Raw genomic sequence first — 21,217 nt, forward strand, 5'->3', positions numbered from 1 at the left:
AGCACAGCTTATTGTTTTTGATACAGATCTCATGACGATACCCTATCTCGGAAACGTTTCGTGGGCTGGATAAGACAGTATGGGGGCAACAGCAGACGGATATCAGCATAATGTCTATTTTGGCTTCTGTCAACGATGCGTGAGATGAGAACTCAAAATGACATTCAGACACCGACGAAAATTCGTTATGGCTACGGCTGTATTTTTCTCGTCTAACTGTACCGCCAACAGATAATAATGTTTTTTATCTTTTGAAACAGTTCAAGCATGCCCCACGTTCAAACAGCCTCGTATACACATTTCTGGAAAACCGTTTTAAGCGGTTGAGCCAAGTTTACGCTTCTGCAAGGCGACACTTTTCGAAATGAGACAAACAGCAGAACAACCAACTAAACTAGCAATAAACATTGCACAGAAACCCTTTCGAAATTTCAGACCCACTAGAATGAAACTCTTGGAGTGGTTCTCAAAGATTCTGGACTTTTCAGGATTTCGGAGTTTTTACCATCTCGGAGTTTTTACCATCTCGGAGTTTTTACCATTTCGTATATCAATAAATCATTTCGTTATGAGTGCTCAATAATTGAAGTTCAATCCGCTTAAGGGCCGGGCGGTCGTTACAAGGACCTTGGCAAAATGGCTAGCACAGGTAGAAACCACTCAGTATATAAAGGGTAGAGGTCTTGGGACCAGTAGTGTCTCTTTCATTAAGAATGAAAGCATCCAAGGAATACCTTTTGAATATCTTTAGCCCGTAGGATAATGAAAGTGTTTGTTACAGGTGCATCAGGCTTTGTTGGTACAACAGTCGTTCCGGAGTTGTTAAAGTCCGGGCATCAAGTAGCAGCATTGGCCCGCTCAGATGAGGCTGAACAAAAGATCAAGAAACTGGGCTCTGATATAGAGGTTGTTAGAGGTGGCCTCAAGGATTTGGACATTTTGAAAAAAACGGCAGCCGGATCTGACGGTGTGATCCATTTAGGCTTCATCCATGATTTTAGCAAATACGAAGAAAGCTGTTTGATTGACCGGGAAGCCACAATCACGATGCTGGATGCTATTAAGGGCACCAATAAGCCCTACGTTCAGACTACAGGAACGCTAATGTTCCAACCAGGGACTCTGGCTACTGAGACCGGTGACAAATCCACTAGTGGATTGGGCACTCTGCGTTCACAAACCGAGGATATTGTGGTGAGCTACAAGGACAAGGGTGTTCGTGCACTTGTCGTTAGGTTGGCCCCAACGGTCCATGGCAAAGGCGATCCAAATTTCGTAAATATGTTGATCAACACTGCCAAAAAGCACGAGAAGTCCGGTTACATCGGAGACGGAGCTAATCAGTGGCCTGCAGTGTCCCGCTGGGACGCTGGCCGTCTATTCAGGCTAGTGTTGGAAAAAGGACGCGTGGGAGCAGTCTATCACGCAGTGGGCGAACAAGGTGTGAAAACGAAAGATATTGCTGGAGCCATTGGCCAGCTTTTGAAAGTTCCAGTGGTTTCAATTGAACCCGCAAACGCACCTGAACATTTTGGTTTCCTTGCCACGTTTTTTGGTCTCGACTCACCGGCCTCCAGCAAGCTCACCCGCGAGGAACTTGGGTGGGAGCCAAAGGAAATTAATCTGGTAGATGACATTGTCAAAAATTATGTAGTCTAGTATGTAAATAATTAGATAGGACATATGAATGCAATGATGATATTAGCGAATGTATGTGCGGCTTGCATGATGTTTCGTACCGCTTACCTTTCCCTTTGAATCTCTGGGCTGTCTACTCAGCTTTCAAACTCCAAGAACGAGTAGATGCTAATATTTTACTGGTTCTGCTACCTCGCAAGGTGATCACTTTTGTGCATAGTACTATGTGTAAGTAGTCGTTTTCCAATCCTGGTAGTTCCTCTCAAATGGACTGTCTCAAACCTACAGTAAAGCCCTGAACACAACGACTCATATGGAACGTGCTTTCGAGTGCTGTTCATTACTCAAGGCTTGATGACGCACTAGCCCCGCTGATGGTGGCAGGAACACGATGTCTTAGTCACTCATAGTTTTTGAATCACTCGCAAGCCATCTCGTTTCTTGACACCCAGAACTTTGCAATCCCTGTAGCTCAATGAGCTCCACCATTATCTTTCCGCGCACTAGATACCAAAAGCACGCCCGGAATTCTTGCTGGACTGCCGGGATACTTTTCAGCAATCTCGTCGGCGATCAATTGCACCGCACGATCTTTTTCCTCCTCTGTCAAGGACTCGAAAATGCCGGACATTGCTTGAATTCCAGACCGTACTATAAATTTTGCAAAATCAACGGCGTCATCCACTTGGAGGTAGATTTTCTTGGGCTCGACTTTCACGTCGGTGAAATTCGCACTTTCAAGTTGCGCCCTGATCCAATCTGCAGAAGCCCAATTAGCAGGCAAAGGCTTTGGCTTCAGTGTTGGATCTATTTTTGTTGCAACGTTGAGCAGTTGCATCCATTGGTTTTCGCGAAACGAAGTAAAGCCAATGACCCCACCTGGTTGTAGAATGCGGTAAGCTTCGCTGATCGCAGGCTCCGCCTCAGCGAAAAAAAGGACCAGTGAGGCGATGATATGACTAAAACTGGAATTCGAGAACTGATTCATATCCTCCACGTTGCATATTTCTAGCTCCAGTCTGTCCCAAAACTTGTTACCGTCATGGGCAGTTTTTGTTCTGCGCACGGACTCCAGCATACCGGGACTAAGATCGGCAGCTACCAGACGGGTCCGATCAGGCAGCCGATCCGCATACTTGCTGATCAACGTTTGCATTCCCAACCCTGTGCCGCAACCGTTATCCAAGATACTAGTGGCGTTGTCAAAGGGTAGTAAACCATCTATTGTGTGAAGAATAGCATCAACCGAGTCTTTGGGAGGTCCCTTTGGTATTTTTTCAGCATATTCTTTTGCCCCTGAGCCCCAAGCATCCGACATGATGAAGATATGTGGCTATAGCTGGAGTAGAGACTGTTAAAAAGGCAAGACGGACGCTATGGTATTTATAGGCCAAGTTCGGGCTAGTCTGAGGTAGCCTCGAGGGTAGGACGTGGATAATGATGGAAAAGTCCCGAAATAAAAGTCGATCCTAAAGTGACCGTAGTTATATATAGAGAAGGTCGGAATAGGAATAAGACTAAGGTAAGAAGAAAACATCAACTACACATTCGCGTCACAGAATAGAAGTCAAATAAAATCTGATATCATCTTAATCTCAGTCAAACATTTGTAATGCTACTTATCATGCTAAAACGGGCCTTCCGTCGCTAGAACCAGAGACCATTAAAGAAGAGTCATCAGTCTCTTCCAATCTCGGTATTGAATGTACTTTTAGAACACATTTGTGTATCGACCTGCGGTCGAAATACCATACCTTAGTGTCCAGACGTTTCTTGCGTTTATTCTCGCGTTTGTGTCGATACTTCACGGGTAGGTCTGCCCGCAGCCGAAACACGCATCCGTGGCTACGGGGTTATGGTTGGTTTGCGATGCGCACTACGACTGCAATTAGTTTGGGTGTACACTATACTAAGGAGCACCTTGTAGGGGACCTGGTGAGCGCCTTAGAAACATAAAAGCCGTTTATTGCCGCACAATTTTCTAGCGAACATCGTTTAGCAGCGCTTGGCTCTTATAAAACACGATCGCCATCTGTCAAGAAAGCAGCAATCTCTATTGAAGACCAAAAATTTTTGTCCTTTAATCGAGCCTTATACCAGCGCCCAATCATCAAAATATATAGTTGTCTCTAGACTCTTGAACTTTAGCGAATGCGCAAATATCGCGGTAGCAAGCGATTGCTTACCAAGTCAAGTCTACGTCTTTAGGCTTCAAACTACACGTCTTCTTGTTAGCTACTGGAGGATTACGTATATACTAGATACGGGCCACATTGAAAAGATATTTTACGACAGGCTATGCAGTAAAAGCAAGTGACAACGCCGGAGTTCCCATCAGTAACCTGATTGATAAACCTAATGCACACCCCTCAACCTCACAGCGTAGCGTCCTTTGACTCACGAATGACAATATTTTTTTCTTCATAAGCTTTAGTACTCGACTCGTAGCCGGAATTGTAGTGTTGAAAGGTCCATTCTCATGTATAATACGACCACCGTATTCTCCCCGGGATTGCTACATGATGGAGCGGAACAACTGTAGCGGACAAATCATCACGCAAAAGCAGCTTTGTTAAAATAAACTTATTTTGGGCTTTCAAGTGATGTTCATAGACGAGATTCCTTCCGCGGAACGTTCAAGGACACTTGTCAAAGACAGACTTGGCGTTGAACGAACGAAAGTCTTGGCAGTAATGCTCATGTCGACAGGTTTTGTATATAAAGCGGCGTCTAAGAACCTGGATGATAGTTATGTGGCATGTTACAATGGGACCATCCCTCGAAGATTACTAGATTACTTCAGATAGTAGTCAAAAGGGTGCACAGTTTTTTAGCACATTTTACACACCTTGAATGATGAAAGTGTTTGTGACAGGAGCATCAGGTTTTGTTGCTGGAGCAGTTATTCCAGAGTTGTTAAAATCGGGGCATCAAGTAGTAGCGTTGGCCCGCTCAGATGAGGCAGAACAGAAGATTAAGAAACTGAGCTCTGACATAGAGATCGTCATAGGTGGCCTCCAGGACCTGGAAGTTCTCAAAGAGACTGCAGCCAGATCCGACGGTGTGATCCATTTGGGCTTTATCCATGATTTCAGCAAGTTTGAAGAAAGCTGTTTGATCGATCGGGAGGCTACAGTCACTATGCTGGACGCAATTAAGGGCACCAATAAGCCCTACGTCCAGACTTCGGGAACACTGATGTTGCCCCCAGGAACTGTGGCGACTGAGACTAGTGAAAAACTGACTAGCGGGATGGGCGCTCTACGTGCACAGACTGAGGATATTGTGTTGAGCTACAAGGACAAGGGCGTCCGTGCTCTTGCCGTTAGATTGCCTCCCACCGTCCATGGGAAAAGCGACAAGGGCTTCATGGCTACGTTCATCAACGTGGCCAAGAACAGTGGTAAATCCGCTTTCATCGGCGACGGTGCCAACGTGTGGCCTGCAGTCTCCAGGTGGGACGCTGGCCGTGTATACAAATTGGCATTGGAAAAAGGACGCACCGGAAAAGCTTACCACGCAGTGGGCGAACAAGGTGTGGAAACCAAAGATATCGCTGGAGCCATTGGCCAGCTTTTGGTAGTCCCTACGGAGCCAATTGAAGCCGCAAAGGCGCCTGAGCATTTTGGTTTCCTGGCTACTTTATTCGGTCTCCATGCACCAGTCTCCAGCAAACTTACTCGTGAGGAACTTGGCTGGGAGCCAAAGGAACTCGATCTGGTAGACGACATTGTTAAAAACTATGAGACAATTTGAAAAGCGCTATCACATACAGTTGTTTGGCTGGAATGTGGAAGCATCCGAACTATGCGTATGACGGTCCTCATTGTTCATCATTCATCTTATGTCTTTCCTGATATGTCAAGTCAGTTTCTCGCAGCGTATTCCCAACGTTATGCAGCAATTCAGACTGTGTAATTTAGTTTGAAGAGACATTTGTTAATATAGCCTGCATCACTAAGGGCGCCATTCGATTTCTTGACAATTTTGGAAGTCGCTTCTAGAGTTTACTGAGAACTCCTTGAGTACGATGTCGGGATCATTGATTCATCAAAATCATTGAAATATGCATCGAAACAGAGTTTGGGGACGTACTTCTAATCGGACTGTCAAAGTGTCAATTGTCACTCGAAGTCTAGTAGTGAATTTGAACGAATCGAAGTGGAGCAAGACCGCATCTTGGTAATTCAAGGTGGCCTTTCTTTAACTCAATCGCACAGTCGTCTGCTATTGGTACCTCGGAGTCTCCAGGATCCCACAAAGGTCAGTCCAGGTCTTGACAAATACTGAAATGTCATCTTCCCTTCCAACCTGAGCCCTGATCCTATCTTTGGAAACTCCGGTGAGCATTACCAATCTTACAAATCTTTAGTTCCCTTTTATTTCCGAACGACATTGCGAGCAGAAGTTAGCACCGAGTTCATTTCTAATCTGGAGGTTTGTTCTAACGTTGCAATGTTGACAACTGATGTTCGGAGTTCTGAAGCCACCGTCGCTCTTGGTTCGGGAACGGTTGTATTAAAGATGGCTGCATGCAAGTTACATTTGATATAATAATCCTGGTTAGACAGCTATTTAAGCAACGATTAGTAACGATAACTTCGTCAATTGAACATCCACGGACGCTACACGGAGATGCCCTTCGTAGTAAGAACTGATCGCTAGTGAAAGTGATTTTTTGTATATAAAGCGTAGCTTTTGAAGTTTATTAACCGTTTATTGCATGTAGAATAGGAACATCTCGAAGATTTCTCACACAGTACTCAAGAGATTATACGGTTTTTTGGCACATTTTACGCACTTGAGACAATGAAAGTGTTCGTTACAGGCGCATCAGGCTTCGTTGGTACAGCCGTGGTTCCTGAGTTATTAAAGGCAGGTCACAAAGTGGTGGCCCTCGCCCGTTCAGATGAGGCAGCTCTAAAGATCAATAAGTTGGGCTCCGGTATCGAAATCGTCAAGGGCACCATACAAGATCTGGACGTCCTGGAAAAAGCGGCTGCTGCATCTGATGGTGTGATTCATTTGGGCTTTATCCACGATTTCAGCAAATACGAAGAAAGCTGTTTGATCGATCGGAAAGCAACTGTAGCGATGTTGGACGCTTTGAAGGGCACCAATAAGCCCTACGTGCAAACCTCGGTGTGTTTGGTATTTGCGCCTGGAACCCTGGGAATTGAAACTGGCGTTAAACACACCAGTGGCGCGGGCACCTTGCGTTCAGATACTGAAGACATCGTGTTGAGCTACAAAGACAAGGGTGTCCGTGCTACATCCGTCAGGCTTCCACCAAGTGTTCACGGTAAGGGGGATCCCAACTTTATTACCACTCTGGTTAAGATCGCCGGTGGAACCGGCAAATCCGGCTATATCGATGCCGGTGCAAACGTGTGGCCCGCCGTGGCCCGCTTGGACGCTGGTCGTCTCTTTAAGCTGGTATTGGAAAAGGGCCACGCTGGTTCAGCTTACCATGCTGTTGCCGAAGAAGGCGTCAAGACCAAAGATATTGCTGGAACTATTGGCCAGCTTTTGAAAGTACCCGTAGTGTCAATTGAAGGCACCAAGGCATCTGAGCAATTTGGAGGATTCGCTTTCTTCTACTCCCATGGTGGACAAGTATCAAGTAAAATTACTCGGGAACAACTTGGTTGGCAACCTACGGAAATCAGTCTTCTTGACGATATCCTCACTAACTATGGTGCTTGAGCAGCTCGAGGTATCCCAGATTTGGATGGGGTGCGGCATGGCACCCAAAACAGGGTTTTGTTTCTATAGTTTGTTTATGTATCGTCGACTGTATATTCGGCCAAAGTTTATGAATTACCTCGATTCTTTCCTTCGATACGCCACCTCACAGTTTTACTTTTCTGTATCGGATTCCAACTTCCAAGAAGATTAGTCGATATCAGCGACTAAATCGATAATTTACATGACGCCATATGGCATTCCTGAACGCCTTGCAGCAATTGAAAGGGAAGTGGCAAGCATCATTCGAGGGGGTTTCTCTTCCAGTTTGGTTATCTCTAGATGTATTTCGTACCGCACAGATTTGCCTCTAGCAAAGTGCTACCACAAATGCCACAATTCGTTTCACAAACCATATTTACGCAGAGTCGTAGTGGAATTGTCTTTCCACGTTAAGACTTCAAGAACCATTCAAGGTACCAGCTGGTAGCGCGTACTGATTTCAAGCGCCGAGCAGTATGTCTATAAAACTGGAAAACGGATTTCATTTGCAAGGTCAGGGGATGCTCTTGTACAAAGAGGACGCGGTGCGATCTCTGATAATTATGCGCGAGATGGAACAGATATCAATCAATTTTTGAGATACACAAGAAAGTACTGCACTTAACTCTAAACACTGGAAGAATATTTTGACCGTTGGATAACCTCCAAGATAAAAGTAGTTTAGAGAACGAATTGAGGCGCTCTGACCGTCAGTGTAGTTGGATGCCAGGGAAACACTTTGAAGACATTTTGCAGACGGTGATGTCGTGATTTGCCCTTGCTATCCTTCAATTTCTACAATGCACCGTTTTGAAAAGTCGGAATATTGTAATTGAACAAAGTACGAAATAGAACAAGGAAATTATGAGAGATCAGTACAACGCCACCGACGTAAGAATGATCAGCCTGTCCAGCAAGCACTTGATGTAATCATGTTGGAAACTCAAACTCTCAACGGCAGACCGCATCAACGAGGCAACTTTCAGTAAGTTTGGTTAAGCATCATCATCTCAATAATTTATATTAGACTTACATCAATCAGATTTTAACAGCTCCCGTGGTGAAGCAATTGACTCAGCAAGTACTTTTTCTAAATTGAAAAATGTCTATTGAGAACTGCTCCTAAATGGTAATACCTTGATTCAATGCCTTTCCTGATTATTAGCTTCTAGCTAGCGTAACTTCAAGCGAAAGCTTACTACAGACTACGTGAGAGGTATTTTCATGGCAACAATTTTGTTTTCAGCAATTCCATTCCGACACCGAATGTGGTTATGTGGACGGAAGCCTTCAACGGAGGCCGCGCTGTCAAATTGTTGATAGATTCAGTGATTTCTAACAACAAGCGAACAAATAAGCGCAGCATACCATTACAAACCGCACACGGCCTGTGGTGTCCCTGTAATCAAACGATAATGGTGTGAGCAGACGCCAGCATCATTGCTGAGAGCTTTATTCTCTTGTATGCTCCGAAGTGATGTGGTAATGCTTTACTGTTCTTTTCCCGATCTTCTAAGCGATGGCGCCTTTGTTCGGGAACGGCTGCATTAAGATATAGTGCAGTGCATATAGTTCAATATAGTGCATATAATTTTCTTGGCAAAATCACCGGAGTTACACAACTAGCAAGAACGACGCAGTCACTGAACGATATGGAATGCTTTGAGATGGACACTGCACGGAGAAAAATTAGGACAACGGCATTGCTAATAGTAACATTTCATTATATAAAGACCACTTTCTGTACATGGATGGTCGGCTACTCGCAAGCAGAGTTGTACCATCTCAAGAATTACTCGAGCAGTAGTCAGTGGATTTAGTTCGTTGATATAGTTGATTGACCCGCATATAAATAGATAATGAAAGTGTTTGTCACAGGAGCATCAGGCTTTGTTGGTGGGGCAGTGGTTCCAGAGTTGTTGAAGGCAGGTCATAAAGTAGTGGCCTTGGCCCGTTCCGCTAAGGCTGAACAAAAAATTAAGCAGCTGGACCCTCATATAGAAATCGTCAAAGGCAGCCTCAAAGATTTGGATGTTCTCAAAAGAACAGCAGCTGCATCTGATGGTGTGGTACATTTGGGTTTCATCCAGGATTTCAGCAGATTCGAAGAGGTCTCTCTTATTGATCGAAAGGCAACCCTCGCAATGTTGGATGCCTTGAAAGGCACTAATAAGCCCTACGTGCAAACCGCGGTGGCCTTGGTTTTCCCACCAGGGACTTTGGGCACTGAAACTTCCCCAAAACACGCTGTTGGGCCTGGTGCCATACGCTCTGAAACCGAAGACATTGTGTTGAGCCACGAAAACAAGGGTGTCCGTGCTACTTCCGTCAGACTCCCACCAAGTGTGCACGGTGGAGGGGATCCCAACTTCATCACAGCTTTAGTCAAGATTGCCAGTGGCACTAAAAAGTCCTATATCAACGACGGAGCGAATTTGTGGGCCGCAGTATCACGGTTTGATGCTGGCGTTGTGTTCAGATTGGCGTTGGAAAAGGGTCACGCAGGTACGTCTTACCACGCTGTTGCTGAAGAAGGTGTGAAGACCAAAGACATCGCCGGAGCTATTGGCCAGCTCTTAAAAGTTCCTGTGGTATCAGTAGAAGGCGATAAAGCGGCTGAGCATTTCAAGGGCCTCGCTGCCTTTTTTTCCGGTGGTGGGCCAGTGTCAAGTAAGATAACTCAAGAACAACTTGGTTGGCAACCCAAGGAAATCGGTCTGCTCGATGATATCCGCGCCAACTATGGGTTCGCGACTAAATAGTGTAGTTCCACAATGAGCTGCGTCCTGGCGCAGCGTTTATGACCTTTGTAAGAAAATTCTCAAGTTATTTATATGATCGTCGTGAGCTTTCCTTTATTTGTGTTAAAAGCATCTTGATAATGTGTGGACGGAATCACAATGCTACCCCATCTTTTTCGAATGACCCCGAAAATATGCTAGCGCTTCATCGTTATCGAAGCGAACCCTGGATCTTGATTTACAGTCTTATTCCGAATTCCACACGTTGACAATGAATTTGAAATAATTGTTCTCCTCCTGTGAGAATTCTAAAGTCAATCCAGCGGAATGATCGGCGCGACTGTATGCACACCAAAGGTAGCCAGCACAACCCATCTCCTCGCACTTCTGAAAACCGCTCTTCGTTCCTAGCAGTTTTTGGAGCAGCGACAGATTTGACCTAGCTGGAATGATTGCCCCATTCGCCTCTATCGGCGATGCATAAAGCTTTCTTAGGTTTTTGGCCGATTTGTAAGATTTTCTGAGCGACTTATGTTTCGAGAGGTCATAATCCCATGATTGCCATTTGCAGTACCTTGCACCACCATTCAGCCAAAGAAGTTTATGATTTTCATCGAAATGACCCGGCTGTGCCGAGCATGTATATGTGATATTTTTCTCTTTGTTCCTTGTCAAGGAACCTAGGGCACCCGCTGGATTCTTATTGAATTGATATCGGCTGGTACCAGCGATAGACTGGCCTAGCCAAAAAAGCTCTTTATCCCCATGAAAGACTTCATTTGTTTCCTTCCACAGGTTCAGGGCGGTAGAAATGAGAAGACCAGGCATATGAGTTCGTCTCTTCAAAATAAACACACCGGCTTCCACTACATGCTTGAAACGAAACTGGAAGACATCGTTCTGCCTCATCATATCTTCACCGGTTTCGAGGTTAAATACGTGAGCTTCAATTTTGGACGGCAATAACTTCTTGTAGTAGTTCAAATCGCCGCGGTTGATATATTCGTCAATAAGCCGGTCTCTGAAGAAAAAAGCGCCCGTTTCTTGGTAGCCATCGATAGTGAAAAAAGAGCTGGGCTTCTCAAACAGCACTGCATCTGTGTCCAGGAAAATCATCTCCTCGAAGGAATTGAACAATGAGGCGATCCACTTATTGGAGTACCTTGTGAATAGGTGTGCAAATTCGGGTTTCACCGACTTCTCAGCATCCACAAACCAAATCTCCTGGGGATGTCCTAGTTCGTAGCTAGTATCAGCCACTTCAATTCTGGTTGGATCTCTTCCGGCTTTGACAAGCCCCTGCACCGAAATGTCTGAGAGGTCTCCTTTATGCACAATTTGAATGGGTAGATTATTTTGAAGTGCCCGCAGTACCCTGAGTAGCCGTTTGGCTTCAGAAACCCCACCGCCTTCTCCTACACTCATCACTATTCCCCGGCCATTCATTTTGTCCGTGATTTGTCTCCAAAACAGTTCATGGGAAACCGCTGGCCGCTCAATGCTAGTGGCCTCATCTGCCCATGGGAAGCCCTCGACTATCAGTCCGTCCCATCTTGTAAAAGTTGGAAATACGAGGGTAAATAATGGAAACAGCTTATTTTCGACCTCTTTAAGGTTGGGATCCCCGTTTGGCGAGGAGTTTTGGATGAAGCACTGACCGAACACCCTCATGTGACGCACAGACTCCTGTACATGTCTTCTGGAGAAGTAGGATGTGTGCTTGTGTCCGAAGCTTCGTATGTCCCATCCACTATCGAGTGAAGCGAGAGATCTGAAATATTCATTGCACTTATCTTCACTAATTTTCGAACCACTAGCGTTTTCTTCCCGCTGTTTTTCGAAGAGGGATTGCAGTACAACGTTAGACCGCCCATTTGAGAGCTGGGTTAAACGAAATGAACTCAGGATGAAGGCTGACAAAAAAAAGAGCGCCAACAAACACAGTCTTCGATATCGCTTGCCACGCAACATGATTGTGGAAAGCGAAGGCATGCGGCTTTTCAGATTAACTAACAACGGGATCGGAGTTCACCAGAGGACCAAAAGAGGCTAGTACTTGGTCATGTTCAGACTCTGTTCCTCGAGAAAAGGGCCATAGCCGTTAGTTTATAATCATGCGTTTCGTACGGTTTTGACCGGACTTTTTTCATGTCATGTTCATCGCGCAATCTATTTTTAACAAAACAAGTCGAATCGGCGCAGTAAATATGAAAATGTCTCAAGGGACATTCGGGCATCTTAAAGGTACCCACAGGTGTCGATTAGTGCTTTGTAGGAAAGCGACTTTAGTGTGTCTTACATGTTTGTCACAATTCTTTAATTGTGTGAAATAGAGTGTCCGAGATTTTTTTTGGATTTCAGCATACTCTGTTTAATTGTGCTTGTCACCTTGCACACGAGAAGTTTCGGAAAGAAACATTCCTAATAACCTTGGTTCAAGAATTCAAATCCACTTGATGGCAAGATTCAATTCTCAGTGATTCGGCGTTCGAGCTTAGTCTATCTCGATATTCCCCGAGGCATGAGTCTTGTGGGTACAACATTATCCCGGAGAACAGAGCTGTATTTCGGGTTGACCCGGATTACAAAATCGCTACCCGGATGTCCAAAAGCGGGTAGTAAACGGGTAGTAGCTGTATACGCATCGAGTAGGCGGGGGGTACATAAATTAATGTTTACAACTCATTTCCGGATATCTCGTATGCGTGATTCAGATGGATCACGGATGAGCAGCTTGAGGCTTTAGCAAATTTGACCTAAACAATGTACGTTAAATATTTAGATTTTTGACGCCAGGATTTTTCTTTACGCGTTTCGATTCTTGAAAGGGTATCTAATGCAAAGGATGNTTCTTGAAAGGGTATCTAATGCAAAGGATGCGGGTTGCTGGTGGGTCGCGTATTATTTTCACTCGAGTAATAGACGAATCAACGTGACAGCGCGATCGAATACTAAGTGGGTTTCTTTAATGGGGGTTACCCAGCCTGAACTGGTACCCGAAATACAGCTCTGTTTCCAACGCATATATATAACCTTAAGCACCGGTAGTGACATTCGTTCTGCCTGTTACCGTAGCTTCGAAAAACGTCGCAGTTCATTGTCATGGTTAGGCCTATTGTAGCCCCCAGTATCCTCGCATCTGATTTCGCAAACTTGGAATGTGGTTGTCATAAGGTCATCAACGCTGGTGCCGATTGGCTTCATATTGATGTCATGGACGGCCACTTTGTCCCTAATATCACGCTAGGACAACCCATTGTAGCTAGTTTACGGAAAGCAGTCCCCAGAGTAGATGACACTAGTTCATCAAAGCCAAAGGCATTTTTCGACTGCCACATGATGGTTGAGTCTCCCGAAAAGTGGGTTGCTGATTTCGCGAAATGTGGTGCTGATCAGTTTACCTTTCACTATGAAGCTACCAAAGATCCCCTTGCCTTGGTCAAATTGATCAAATCTCACAATATTAGAGCAGCTTGTGCAATCAAGCCCGGCACACCGGTTGATGTTCTCTTCGAATTGGGACCCCATTTGGACATGGCTTTGGTTATGACCGTGGAACCCGGATTTGGTGGCCAAAAGTTTATGATTGACATGATGCCCAAAGTCGAAGCTTTGAGAAATAAGTTTCCTCAATTGGACATTCAAGTGGATGGCGGGTTGGGGAAAGACACCATTCCACACGCCGCAAAGGCCGGAGCGAACGTCATTGTTGCCGGAACCAGCGTGTTCACGGCTGAAAACCCCACTGAAGTCATCTCGTTTTTGAAGTCGGAAGTGGCAGAGAACCTGGAAGAGAAAAACCTGCTAACTTAGAAAATTGGAGCGAAACGACGTGTGCCGTTTTGATTTCTTTAATGTACAAACTTTACCCATATACTTATAAAAATAAACAAGTAAACCCCCAAGGTTCCGTCAAACTTCATGGGAAAAAAGGCCCTCCTAGGGTGGTACCGGCACCGGCGTCCAAAACCAAGCCGCTGCTCGAGGTGTCTTCCACGGCCTTGAATAGTGCAGCCTTCACCCTTTCGAGCTGACTTTTTGGAGCGACCGTTTGTTTTTTGCTGTCCAGGTCCAAATCCATGCTATCGTCGGCTTTTTTCTGAACGTCCACTAGAAGTTTTCTTTGCTCAGCGTATTTTATATTTCTTTCTATCTTTTTGGCCCTTTTCTTCGAGAGCGTCTTGGTTGTAAGAGGCCCAGCTGAGAGCTTTCCGCCTCTGTAGAGCTCAACGGGAATGGACTTTGCCAATCCTGACTTGGACTCTTCAGATGACCGAGCAGGCTTCAAAAGACCGGCACGATCCATGGCATCTCTCTTTTTAGCTAGCGAGTGCACTTTCCGGTTAAGGTTGATCTGCTGTTTGGGCCTGTTGATAGAGTTCTTGGATGGCATTTGTGACGTGGGTGGGCCCTTTCAAATAGGTTTCTGTTATCTGGGTCGCTTGCAGATGAGATGCGATGAGATGCGATGAGATGAGCTTGACCAAGAATTGTAGAAGTCAGTGCCATAAAATTTTCAATGCGTGCAAACCACGTGAATTCCTGGCCTCTTCTATCACTATAAAGGTAGGCTGTCACTGCCAGTAATGAACAACTTAAGAAGTCGAATAAGGACGTTCATGGTTTCTCGTTGAAGCTATGGCTAAAATTTTTAGCTCTGATGTCAATGTTGTTTAAACGGTTTTGTGAATTGCTTCAATGAAGAGAAATTCGAATTCTCTGAAAAACGGTAATACTCACGTTGGTGACGCTGTTTTTTTTTTCTTTCCAAAGTTCCCACCTCTTTGGTAAGTGTGAGCCTTGGAAAATTTGCCGACTTTGATTACATGCCCCGAACACACATTCGATTGAGTTACAGTTTAAGTGACAAACACCGAGATTACTCTCACGACATAAATTATCATGCTAATGTTGACAAGCTTCTCTTGACAGGAATAATATCCCAAGCGACCCGAAATGAAAATTCAAAGGTGACGTTTGAGTCAAATGTAAAACTTAGGCAATGGTCAAGAGCTGTAAAGGTTTCGAAACTCTGTTGTTATTTGACAGACGCACCACCGTCTGACGTGACATCAACACTTTTTTAAGGTCTATATGTGGATACAAGTTGTCTTATTTGATACACCTTGGGACGTCTTTCATCAAAAGCCTTAGATCCCATTTACCAACCAAATGAGTGGACGTAATTCTACCGAAGCCGATGATGTACTGGACTTTTTAGATTCGCTTCCCGAACGAAAGAAAAAGGATGCCAGCAGCACAAAGAAGGAGACAAAGACAAAGTCTCAAGACCCCAAAAATGATACTGAGATCTTGGATTTCCTGGACGAACTCGAACAAAGCAATCTTGGCCTGAAAAGAGAAAAGCCAGCTGGCAAGGAAGAGGCAACTTTAGCCAAGAACAAGTCAAGTGGTCCGGAGACCATACAATCCAACAACAGCACTTCGGAAGACGTGAAGAATGATACAGAGCCACGTACGACTACCCAGAGGTCTCCAGCTGAAGCTGTTACTACACAGGCTGAGAACGACGAAATCGAGTCTGAGACTAAAGCAAATGAAACCATTGAGGAAGAACTGCACGACCCAATTACCTCGATCTCCAATTGGTGGTCGTCGTCCGGTTCTGCTACTGTGAACAGCTTTTTCAGCAAAACTGCAGAGCAGGCTACTCACCTCAAAGATCGACTTGCTCATGAGCAGCAAGGCATCAGTTCACGGTTGCAAACAACCTCACTAGCGTCCAAAATCAATTCGGCGACAATCTCTACGCTGGCAAGAAATTTGAGCCGGATCGTAGTGGGTGAGACGGACGAGGTATTGAGGATCCATCTCGTACACAGCTTGATTAACTACCCGCTTTTGTCGTACCATGTGGAGCAGCAATTCGATTCTGTACTGAGCTCCCAGGTCCAGGGTGGTGTAAGGATTTTCGTCGACGAATGGGATCACCCATCCGAAAGCCAAGAATCCACTCAAGACGGCAAGAGACATCTGAATATGTTCGTTGGCAAAGTTGCCGATGGAGAAAAATTAGCCTTTGCGAACCTTAACCATGCTATCAAACTTTTCAACAAGGCTAAAGAGGAACTTGCGAAACAACGTACCGAGACCGAGGACGTGGAAGACGAACCCACCCAAGAACAGTCCATTTCAGACGTGTTTATATCAATTCTGCCAATAGCGGTACCTCAAAAGGCCAAGGCTCCGGAAATCAGCACTACTGATCCCACCAGCCCGGGAAATTTCGCCTTCACCATTGTTCTGAAAGACATCAGGAACGATTTCACTTCCATCACACGGTCCCAGGGCTTTCCGCAGAGATGGGCGGAATGGCTCGAGGGGACCTCGGAGCTGAAAAGCAAACAGGATGCTATTCAAGACAGAGAAACCAAGAAAGATGTCGGAGAGCGTCCAGAGTCCGCCGAGATCACTGAGGACGTGGATGCAAGCGAGTGGGTCAAAGAATGGGTGGAAGATGGGTTGAGCCTTTCCTTTGGGATCGTGGCTCAAAACTACGTGATTGATCGCATGGGGTTTTAGATTATATTGGGCCTATTCACAAAGCAAGAGAGAAAGAGTGGATTCGTGATATTATCTCAGGGCGGGTGCAATTTCACGATATATTACTTAGGTTCTCATGTGATTAGACACTTTCAAGCGCTGATTTGATACTACTTGCATCATTACCCAGTTTCTGTTTTTCCCAATCTACCCACAGCGAGGACGACGAATTCCACGATTTGAGTGATACGCATTTTTTGAGATCCTTATTGAACGTTTCGTAAGTGGTATCTTTAAGCAGTAGAGTGCTCAGATTTGGCACCTGAGCCTGTAGAGCAGCGCTATTAATACCGTTCATGTATTTGAGCTGGTCCAAAGTTGGGAATTTCGTGTGAACCTCGATTTCGTATTTATCCGATGATCCTGCACGCAATTGCTGCATTATTAGTGTGCTAGGCTTGCTTGCCACATCGTGCGTGAACAAGGTGATGATTCGAGGCCGGCTTTGTAAGGTTCTGAATAGAGACATGGTTAGGAATACTGAAGAATTATCTACTTTCTAAGTCTCAAGCTATGGTGTGTAGTAGTAGTAGTAGTAGTACTACCACTTAAAGGCCAATAAGGGATTTAAAGCGTATTAATTTACTTAATCGTCTAAAATGACCCCAGTCATCGTTGGTTTAGTTTCAGTAATTAAACCTACAGTAAGCCAATACAAACTAAAAGCCCGCTATAGCATTCACAGATGCAAAGCGAACATCTGGATTTGACCAGATTGTCGAATATCTATGTACTTGGAAATTTATCAAACACTCCTATTGTTGAAGATGTTTACTTCAAAGATTTGAGAGTTTATCATCGTTGACGACACTACTGCGAATACAATTTCAGAAGATTTTCCAATACACATCATGTCAAAAGTTATTCAAAGCATCGGCGACAGGAAAAGAAAACTGCACACAGTAGGTCTAGTTGGTGACCAAATATAAGATTCTTGCTACAATTGGATAGATTGTTTCACAGAAAAACAACATACAATGTCCGAGGGGAGGAATAATCCGCCCACGACGAGCGGTTCGTCTTCCAAGATGTCCGAAGGAGAAGCAGACCTGTACTTGGACCAATACAATTTCACCACAACGGCGGCGATTGTGGGTTCCGTCGACCGCAAAATCTTTGTGCTGCTTAGGGATGGACGCATGCTCTTCGGCGTGCTCAGAACTTTCGACCAATATGCCAATTTAATACTCCAGCATTGCGTGGAAAGGATATATGTGGCCAAACAGAACCAATACGCAGAATGCGACCGCGGCGTCTTCATGGTGCGTGGAGAAAACGTGGTAATGCTTGGGGAGGTGGACATAGATCGTGAGGACCAGCCGTTGAGTCAAATGCAACAAATCCCGTTCGGCCAGGCGTTGGCGGTGAAGAAAGCCCAGGACGAGGCCAGGTTCGCCTCTGAGAGCAAAAAGGGCAAGCTCATGGCCCAGCATGGTCTTATCTACGAATTCCACAAATCTGATATATATTGAGGATTGACGGTCTATCTGTAGCATATATATAGTCCCAAAAAGAACAAAAAAGCAGGAATCATACACAAGAACCAAGAAACAAATGACGGTTTCTATGTCTCAATCCCAAGATGAGCTTGGAAGGCCCTAAAATCAGCGGGAATGATGTTTGGATATCAACTTTCAATGGGCATCTCTAGTAGCTCGTCGTAAATGCTATCGCTTCTTGTCGCTTTCGCTCTGAAATTCGATATTTTTCACACATCTAGACAAAATTTTAGAAGATCTACTACCGATGGAAATAGAGATGCTAGCTCATCGCACTGATCTCGGCAAGTAGAATGTCTCAATTCTCTGAATATAAAGACCTGATCCAGGCCGGAGACTTGGCTCTAGCTTGGATCTCAAGAGATAATATAAAACCTGTAAGAATCACCCCAGGGGCCACTTTTAACACCAGATATGGGTCGTTTCCGCACGATGACATGATTGGTAAACCATTTGGGTCACAAATTGCAGTAAGAACCCGTGGTTCCAACAAATTTGGGTTCATTCATGTTCTGCAACCTACGCCGGAGTTGTGGACGCTATCGCTGCCGCATAGAACACAAATCGTGTACACTCCAGATTCTTCGTACATCATGCAGCGCTTGCAATGCAGTCCGCACTCGAGAGTCATAGAAGCTGGAACCGGATCTGGTTCTTTCACACATGCGTTTGCTCGCTCTGCAGGGTTCGTGTTTTCATATGAATTTCACGAGGTCAGATACGGACAGGCCAAACAGGAATTCGAGGACCACGGTCTTCTGCGAGACGGGAATTTGGCCATAACGCATCGCGATGTGTGCCAAGACGGATTTGCCATTGGGAAAAATGATACAACCACATTTTTCGAGAATTTGCAATCTGACGATGGAGTTAGCCCTGCCAAGATTGACGCTAATGTGGTATTTCTTGATCTACCAGCTCCTTGGACCGCCATCCCACATCTGGAGGAGGTTATCTCTCAAGATTCGAAAGTGTCTGTATGCTGCTTTTCTCCATGTATAGAGCAAGTGGACAAGACTGTGGAGATGCTAGAAAAACACGGTTGGGTCGATATAGAAATGGTGGAAATTCAAGGAAAACAGTACGAGTCGCGCAGACAGATGGTTCGCCACCTGGATCATGCTCTGCAGAGATTGCGGGACGTGAGAGAGCGCAAACAAATTGGTCTCGAAAGAAGGAAACGTATGTTCAACAAATTGATCAGCGACCAAGAAGAACCATACGAAGAAAGACCAGAAACGCCAAAAACGGAGTACAATCCGTTTGGGAAAGGTTCTCGGGTCAAAGAAGGTGATACGGGATTCAAATGGAAAGAAGTTTCGAAAGTGGAATCTGAAATAAAGTCGCACACTTCTTATCTCACGTTCGCTTCAAAAATCGTCGAAAAGACCCGCGACGAGACTCTCGTAACCAAAATCACCGATCAAGAACGAGAGAACGCCGCGAAAACCCCGATACCGACGAAAGGCGAAAACAAGAAAGGCAAGCCGTGATTCTGTCGTATCTAACAAAAAATAACAAATAAAGTAAAAAGAACATGTTTTCTTAAACGTAGTCTCCGAACACATCCCGTCTCCGTTGTTCCCACAAGGGCATGTTTGTACGAGTTTTACGGAGGGCAGCAAAGTCCAAATCTGCAAGTACCAATTGGACGTCCTCGCCCTGTGGATCAGCTTCGGCAATCTTTTGGCCCCAGGGATCAATGATCATTGAGTGTCCCCAAGAGATTCTTTTGACAGACGAATCATCCGTAGCACCGGGTTCGAGATCGAGATTAACTTGATGCTCTCCTTGTTGCGCAGGCATTACAACGTAGCACTGTGTGTCAAGGGCTCTGGCCCTTGCGAGGAGTTCCCAATGGGCTTCTCCAGTTTTGACTGTGAACGCGCTTGGGAAGCAAAGCAGTTCAGCTCCGTTAGAACGTAGCTTTAGCGATAGTTCAGGAAAGCGCATGTCAAAGCAAAGGGCCGGTCCAAGTTTGCCTACTGGCGTGTCTAAAACAGCCGGGACTTTGGAGCCAGGTTGCACAGATTCACTTTCCTTTAGTACCGGTCCATTTGGAACATCCACGTCAAACAGATGCAGCTTTTGGTACGTCTGAACAATTTCGCCCTTATGGTTGATATAGAGCAAGCAGTTTCTGACCCTGTCATCGGGCCTCTTTTCATCGAGCTGAATGGCTGGCAAGTGAACTCCAATTGAGACGTCTATTTTCTTGCCGTATTTGTCGCAGAGACTTGGAATTGTTCTGCATAAGTTTTCCACAAACTCTGGCGACTGGGATGCCAGTTTTTTGGAGTGTGTAGCCGATCTTGAGATGTAATCTGAGGCTTCGGGGAAAAAAATGATTTTGGCATCTTGCATCAATGCTGAGTCGATCAGCTTGCTAATGGTTTTCAGATTATGTGTCAAAGAACTAGATGAACATATTTGACCAATGGCAATTCTATTCATTGTAGCCGAAGAAGTACGATCGTCTTTAAGGTGATAACTAACGGTTTTTATATTTTGAAAAGAAACAACAGTAAGACAATTAGAAAAATTCAAGAACCCAAGGTATAGTTTCCGGACTGAATGTTGGAGGCTTGAAGATCTCTTGGCATCAGTTTCCCTTTATCACTGACCGGTTATTTATGACTGTGATATAGATAGATGTGCTGATTAAATGAGCTTGTCTCGAGGTCATGTGACAGCGGTCGTCATCTATCCAAAGACGTCCTTGTCTCAAAATGTTTACCAGGCAAGTGGGTCCGGCACTTTTGATTCACATTCGTTTCACCGTGGGATCGATTTTGAATCTTCAGGACTCTTCTCAAAATGTTTCTGAAATGAATGAGTATTACAAGAGTATTTTTCTTAGGATGATTCTCCCGCTGCTGCTGATTGAAGGTCGAGGGAATGCTTGTGCAAGCATGCTAATATAAAACAATTTTTCTGTTAGACTCGTGGAGCTGGGAATTTTGAAGACACGATTTGTTTATACTCGTGTTGAGACTCTGTCTCTGGAGTGTCGTTGCACGATAAACGTCCCATATCCTGGGTGATTCT

At 45.0% G+C, this 21,217-nt stretch overlaps 13 protein-coding genes across 13 annotated transcripts, besides 3 other annotated features; 8 read left to right on the forward strand and 5 right to left on the reverse strand.

Annotated features, from left to right (window-relative positions):
* Nucleotides 1-762: 762 nt before the first annotated feature.
* On the forward strand, nt 763-1,659 carry LALA0_S15e01574g (LALA0S15e01574g1_1; the record flags this gene model as incomplete). Its single annotated transcript, XM_022771132.1, has 1 exon — nt 763-1,659. The coding sequence occupies one exon, from the start codon at nt 763-765 to the stop codon at nt 1,657-1,659; it is 897 nt and encodes a 298-aa protein (XP_022631171.1).
* A 451-nt stretch (nt 1,660-2,110) lies between these two features.
* LALA0_S15e01596g (LALA0S15e01596g1_1) lies at nt 2,111-2,956 on the reverse strand (the record flags this gene model as incomplete). Its single annotated transcript, XM_022771143.1, has 1 exon — nt 2,111-2,956. One exon carries the CDS (start codon nt 2,954-2,956, stop codon nt 2,111-2,113), a length of 846 nt encoding a protein of 281 aa, XP_022631172.1.
* Nucleotides 2,957-4,494: 1,538 nt separating this feature from the next.
* LALA0_S15e01618g (LALA0S15e01618g1_1) lies at nt 4,495-5,394 on the forward strand (the record flags this gene model as incomplete). The annotated part of the gene is made up of 1 exon (XM_022771154.1): nt 4,495-5,394. The coding sequence occupies one exon, from the start codon at nt 4,495-4,497 to the stop codon at nt 5,392-5,394; it is 900 nt and encodes a 299-aa protein (XP_022631173.1).
* Nucleotides 5,395-6,447: 1,053 nt separating this feature from the next.
* On the forward strand, nt 6,448-7,344 carry LALA0_S15e01640g (LALA0S15e01640g1_1; the record flags this gene model as incomplete). Its single annotated transcript, XM_022771166.1, has 1 exon — nt 6,448-7,344. One exon carries the CDS (start codon nt 6,448-6,450, stop codon nt 7,342-7,344), a length of 897 nt encoding a protein of 298 aa, XP_022631174.1.
* A 1,880-nt stretch (nt 7,345-9,224) lies between these two features.
* LALA0_S15e01662g (LALA0S15e01662g1_1) lies at nt 9,225-10,127 on the forward strand (the record flags this gene model as incomplete). Its single annotated transcript, XM_022771177.1, has 1 exon — nt 9,225-10,127. The coding sequence occupies one exon, from the start codon at nt 9,225-9,227 to the stop codon at nt 10,125-10,127; it is 903 nt and encodes a 300-aa protein (XP_022631175.1).
* A 225-nt stretch (nt 10,128-10,352) lies between these two features.
* On the reverse strand, nt 10,353-12,098 carry LALA0_S15e01684g (LALA0S15e01684g1_1; the record flags this gene model as incomplete). Its single annotated transcript, XM_022771188.1, has 1 exon — nt 10,353-12,098. The coding sequence occupies one exon, from the start codon at nt 12,096-12,098 to the stop codon at nt 10,353-10,355; it is 1,746 nt and encodes a 581-aa protein (XP_022631176.1).
* A 563-nt stretch (nt 12,099-12,661) lies between these two features.
* Nucleotides 12,662-12,679: a repeat region (TIR of the Rover hAT DNA transposon).
* Nucleotides 12,662-13,118: a mobile genetic element (non-autonomous copy of Rover hAT-like DNA transposon).
* Nucleotides 13,101-13,118: a repeat region (TIR of the Rover hAT DNA transposon).
* Nucleotides 13,119-13,208: 90 nt separating this feature from the next.
* On the forward strand, nt 13,209-13,919 carry RPE1 (LALA0S15e01750g1_1; the record flags this gene model as incomplete). The annotated part of the gene is made up of 1 exon (XM_022771199.1): nt 13,209-13,919. One exon carries the CDS (start codon nt 13,209-13,211, stop codon nt 13,917-13,919), a length of 711 nt encoding a protein of 236 aa, XP_022631177.1.
* Nucleotides 13,920-14,025: 106 nt separating this feature from the next.
* On the reverse strand, nt 14,026-14,499 carry ALB1 (LALA0S15e01772g1_1; the record flags this gene model as incomplete). The annotated part of the gene is made up of 1 exon (XM_022771210.1): nt 14,026-14,499. One exon carries the CDS (start codon nt 14,497-14,499, stop codon nt 14,026-14,028), a length of 474 nt encoding a protein of 157 aa, XP_022631178.1.
* A 779-nt stretch (nt 14,500-15,278) lies between these two features.
* On the forward strand, nt 15,279-16,649 carry MTC1 (LALA0S15e01794g1_1; the record flags this gene model as incomplete). The annotated part of the gene is made up of 1 exon (XM_022771221.1): nt 15,279-16,649. One exon carries the CDS (start codon nt 15,279-15,281, stop codon nt 16,647-16,649), a length of 1,371 nt encoding a protein of 456 aa, XP_022631179.1.
* A 103-nt stretch (nt 16,650-16,752) lies between these two features.
* Nucleotides 16,753-17,139, reverse strand: FMP46 (LALA0S15e01816g1_1; the record flags this gene model as incomplete). The annotated part of the gene is made up of 1 exon (XM_022771232.1): nt 16,753-17,139. The coding sequence occupies one exon, from the start codon at nt 17,137-17,139 to the stop codon at nt 16,753-16,755; it is 387 nt and encodes a 128-aa protein (XP_022631180.1).
* Nucleotides 17,140-17,647: 508 nt separating this feature from the next.
* LSM1 (LALA0S15e01838g1_1) lies at nt 17,648-18,142 on the forward strand (the record flags this gene model as incomplete). Its single annotated transcript, XM_022771243.1, has 1 exon — nt 17,648-18,142. One exon carries the CDS (start codon nt 17,648-17,650, stop codon nt 18,140-18,142), a length of 495 nt encoding a protein of 164 aa, XP_022631181.1.
* A 320-nt stretch (nt 18,143-18,462) lies between these two features.
* Nucleotides 18,463-19,662, forward strand: GCD14 (LALA0S15e01860g1_1; the record flags this gene model as incomplete). Its single annotated transcript, XM_022771254.1, has 1 exon — nt 18,463-19,662. One exon carries the CDS (start codon nt 18,463-18,465, stop codon nt 19,660-19,662), a length of 1,200 nt encoding a protein of 399 aa, XP_022631182.1.
* Nucleotides 19,663-19,714: 52 nt separating this feature from the next.
* Nucleotides 19,715-20,623, reverse strand: NIT2 (LALA0S15e01882g1_1; the record flags this gene model as incomplete). Its single annotated transcript, XM_022771265.1, has 1 exon — nt 19,715-20,623. The coding sequence occupies one exon, from the start codon at nt 20,621-20,623 to the stop codon at nt 19,715-19,717; it is 909 nt and encodes a 302-aa protein (XP_022631183.1).
* Between the last annotated feature and the right edge of the window lie 594 nt (nt 20,624-21,217).

This window comes from Lachancea lanzarotensis, scaffold LALA0S15, assembly GCF_000938715.1.
Source record: "Lachancea lanzarotensis genome assembly LALA0, scaffold LALA0S15, whole genome shotgun sequence".
Lineage (NCBI taxonomy): Eukaryota > Fungi > Ascomycota > Saccharomycetes > Saccharomycetales > Saccharomycetaceae > Lachancea > Lachancea lanzarotensis.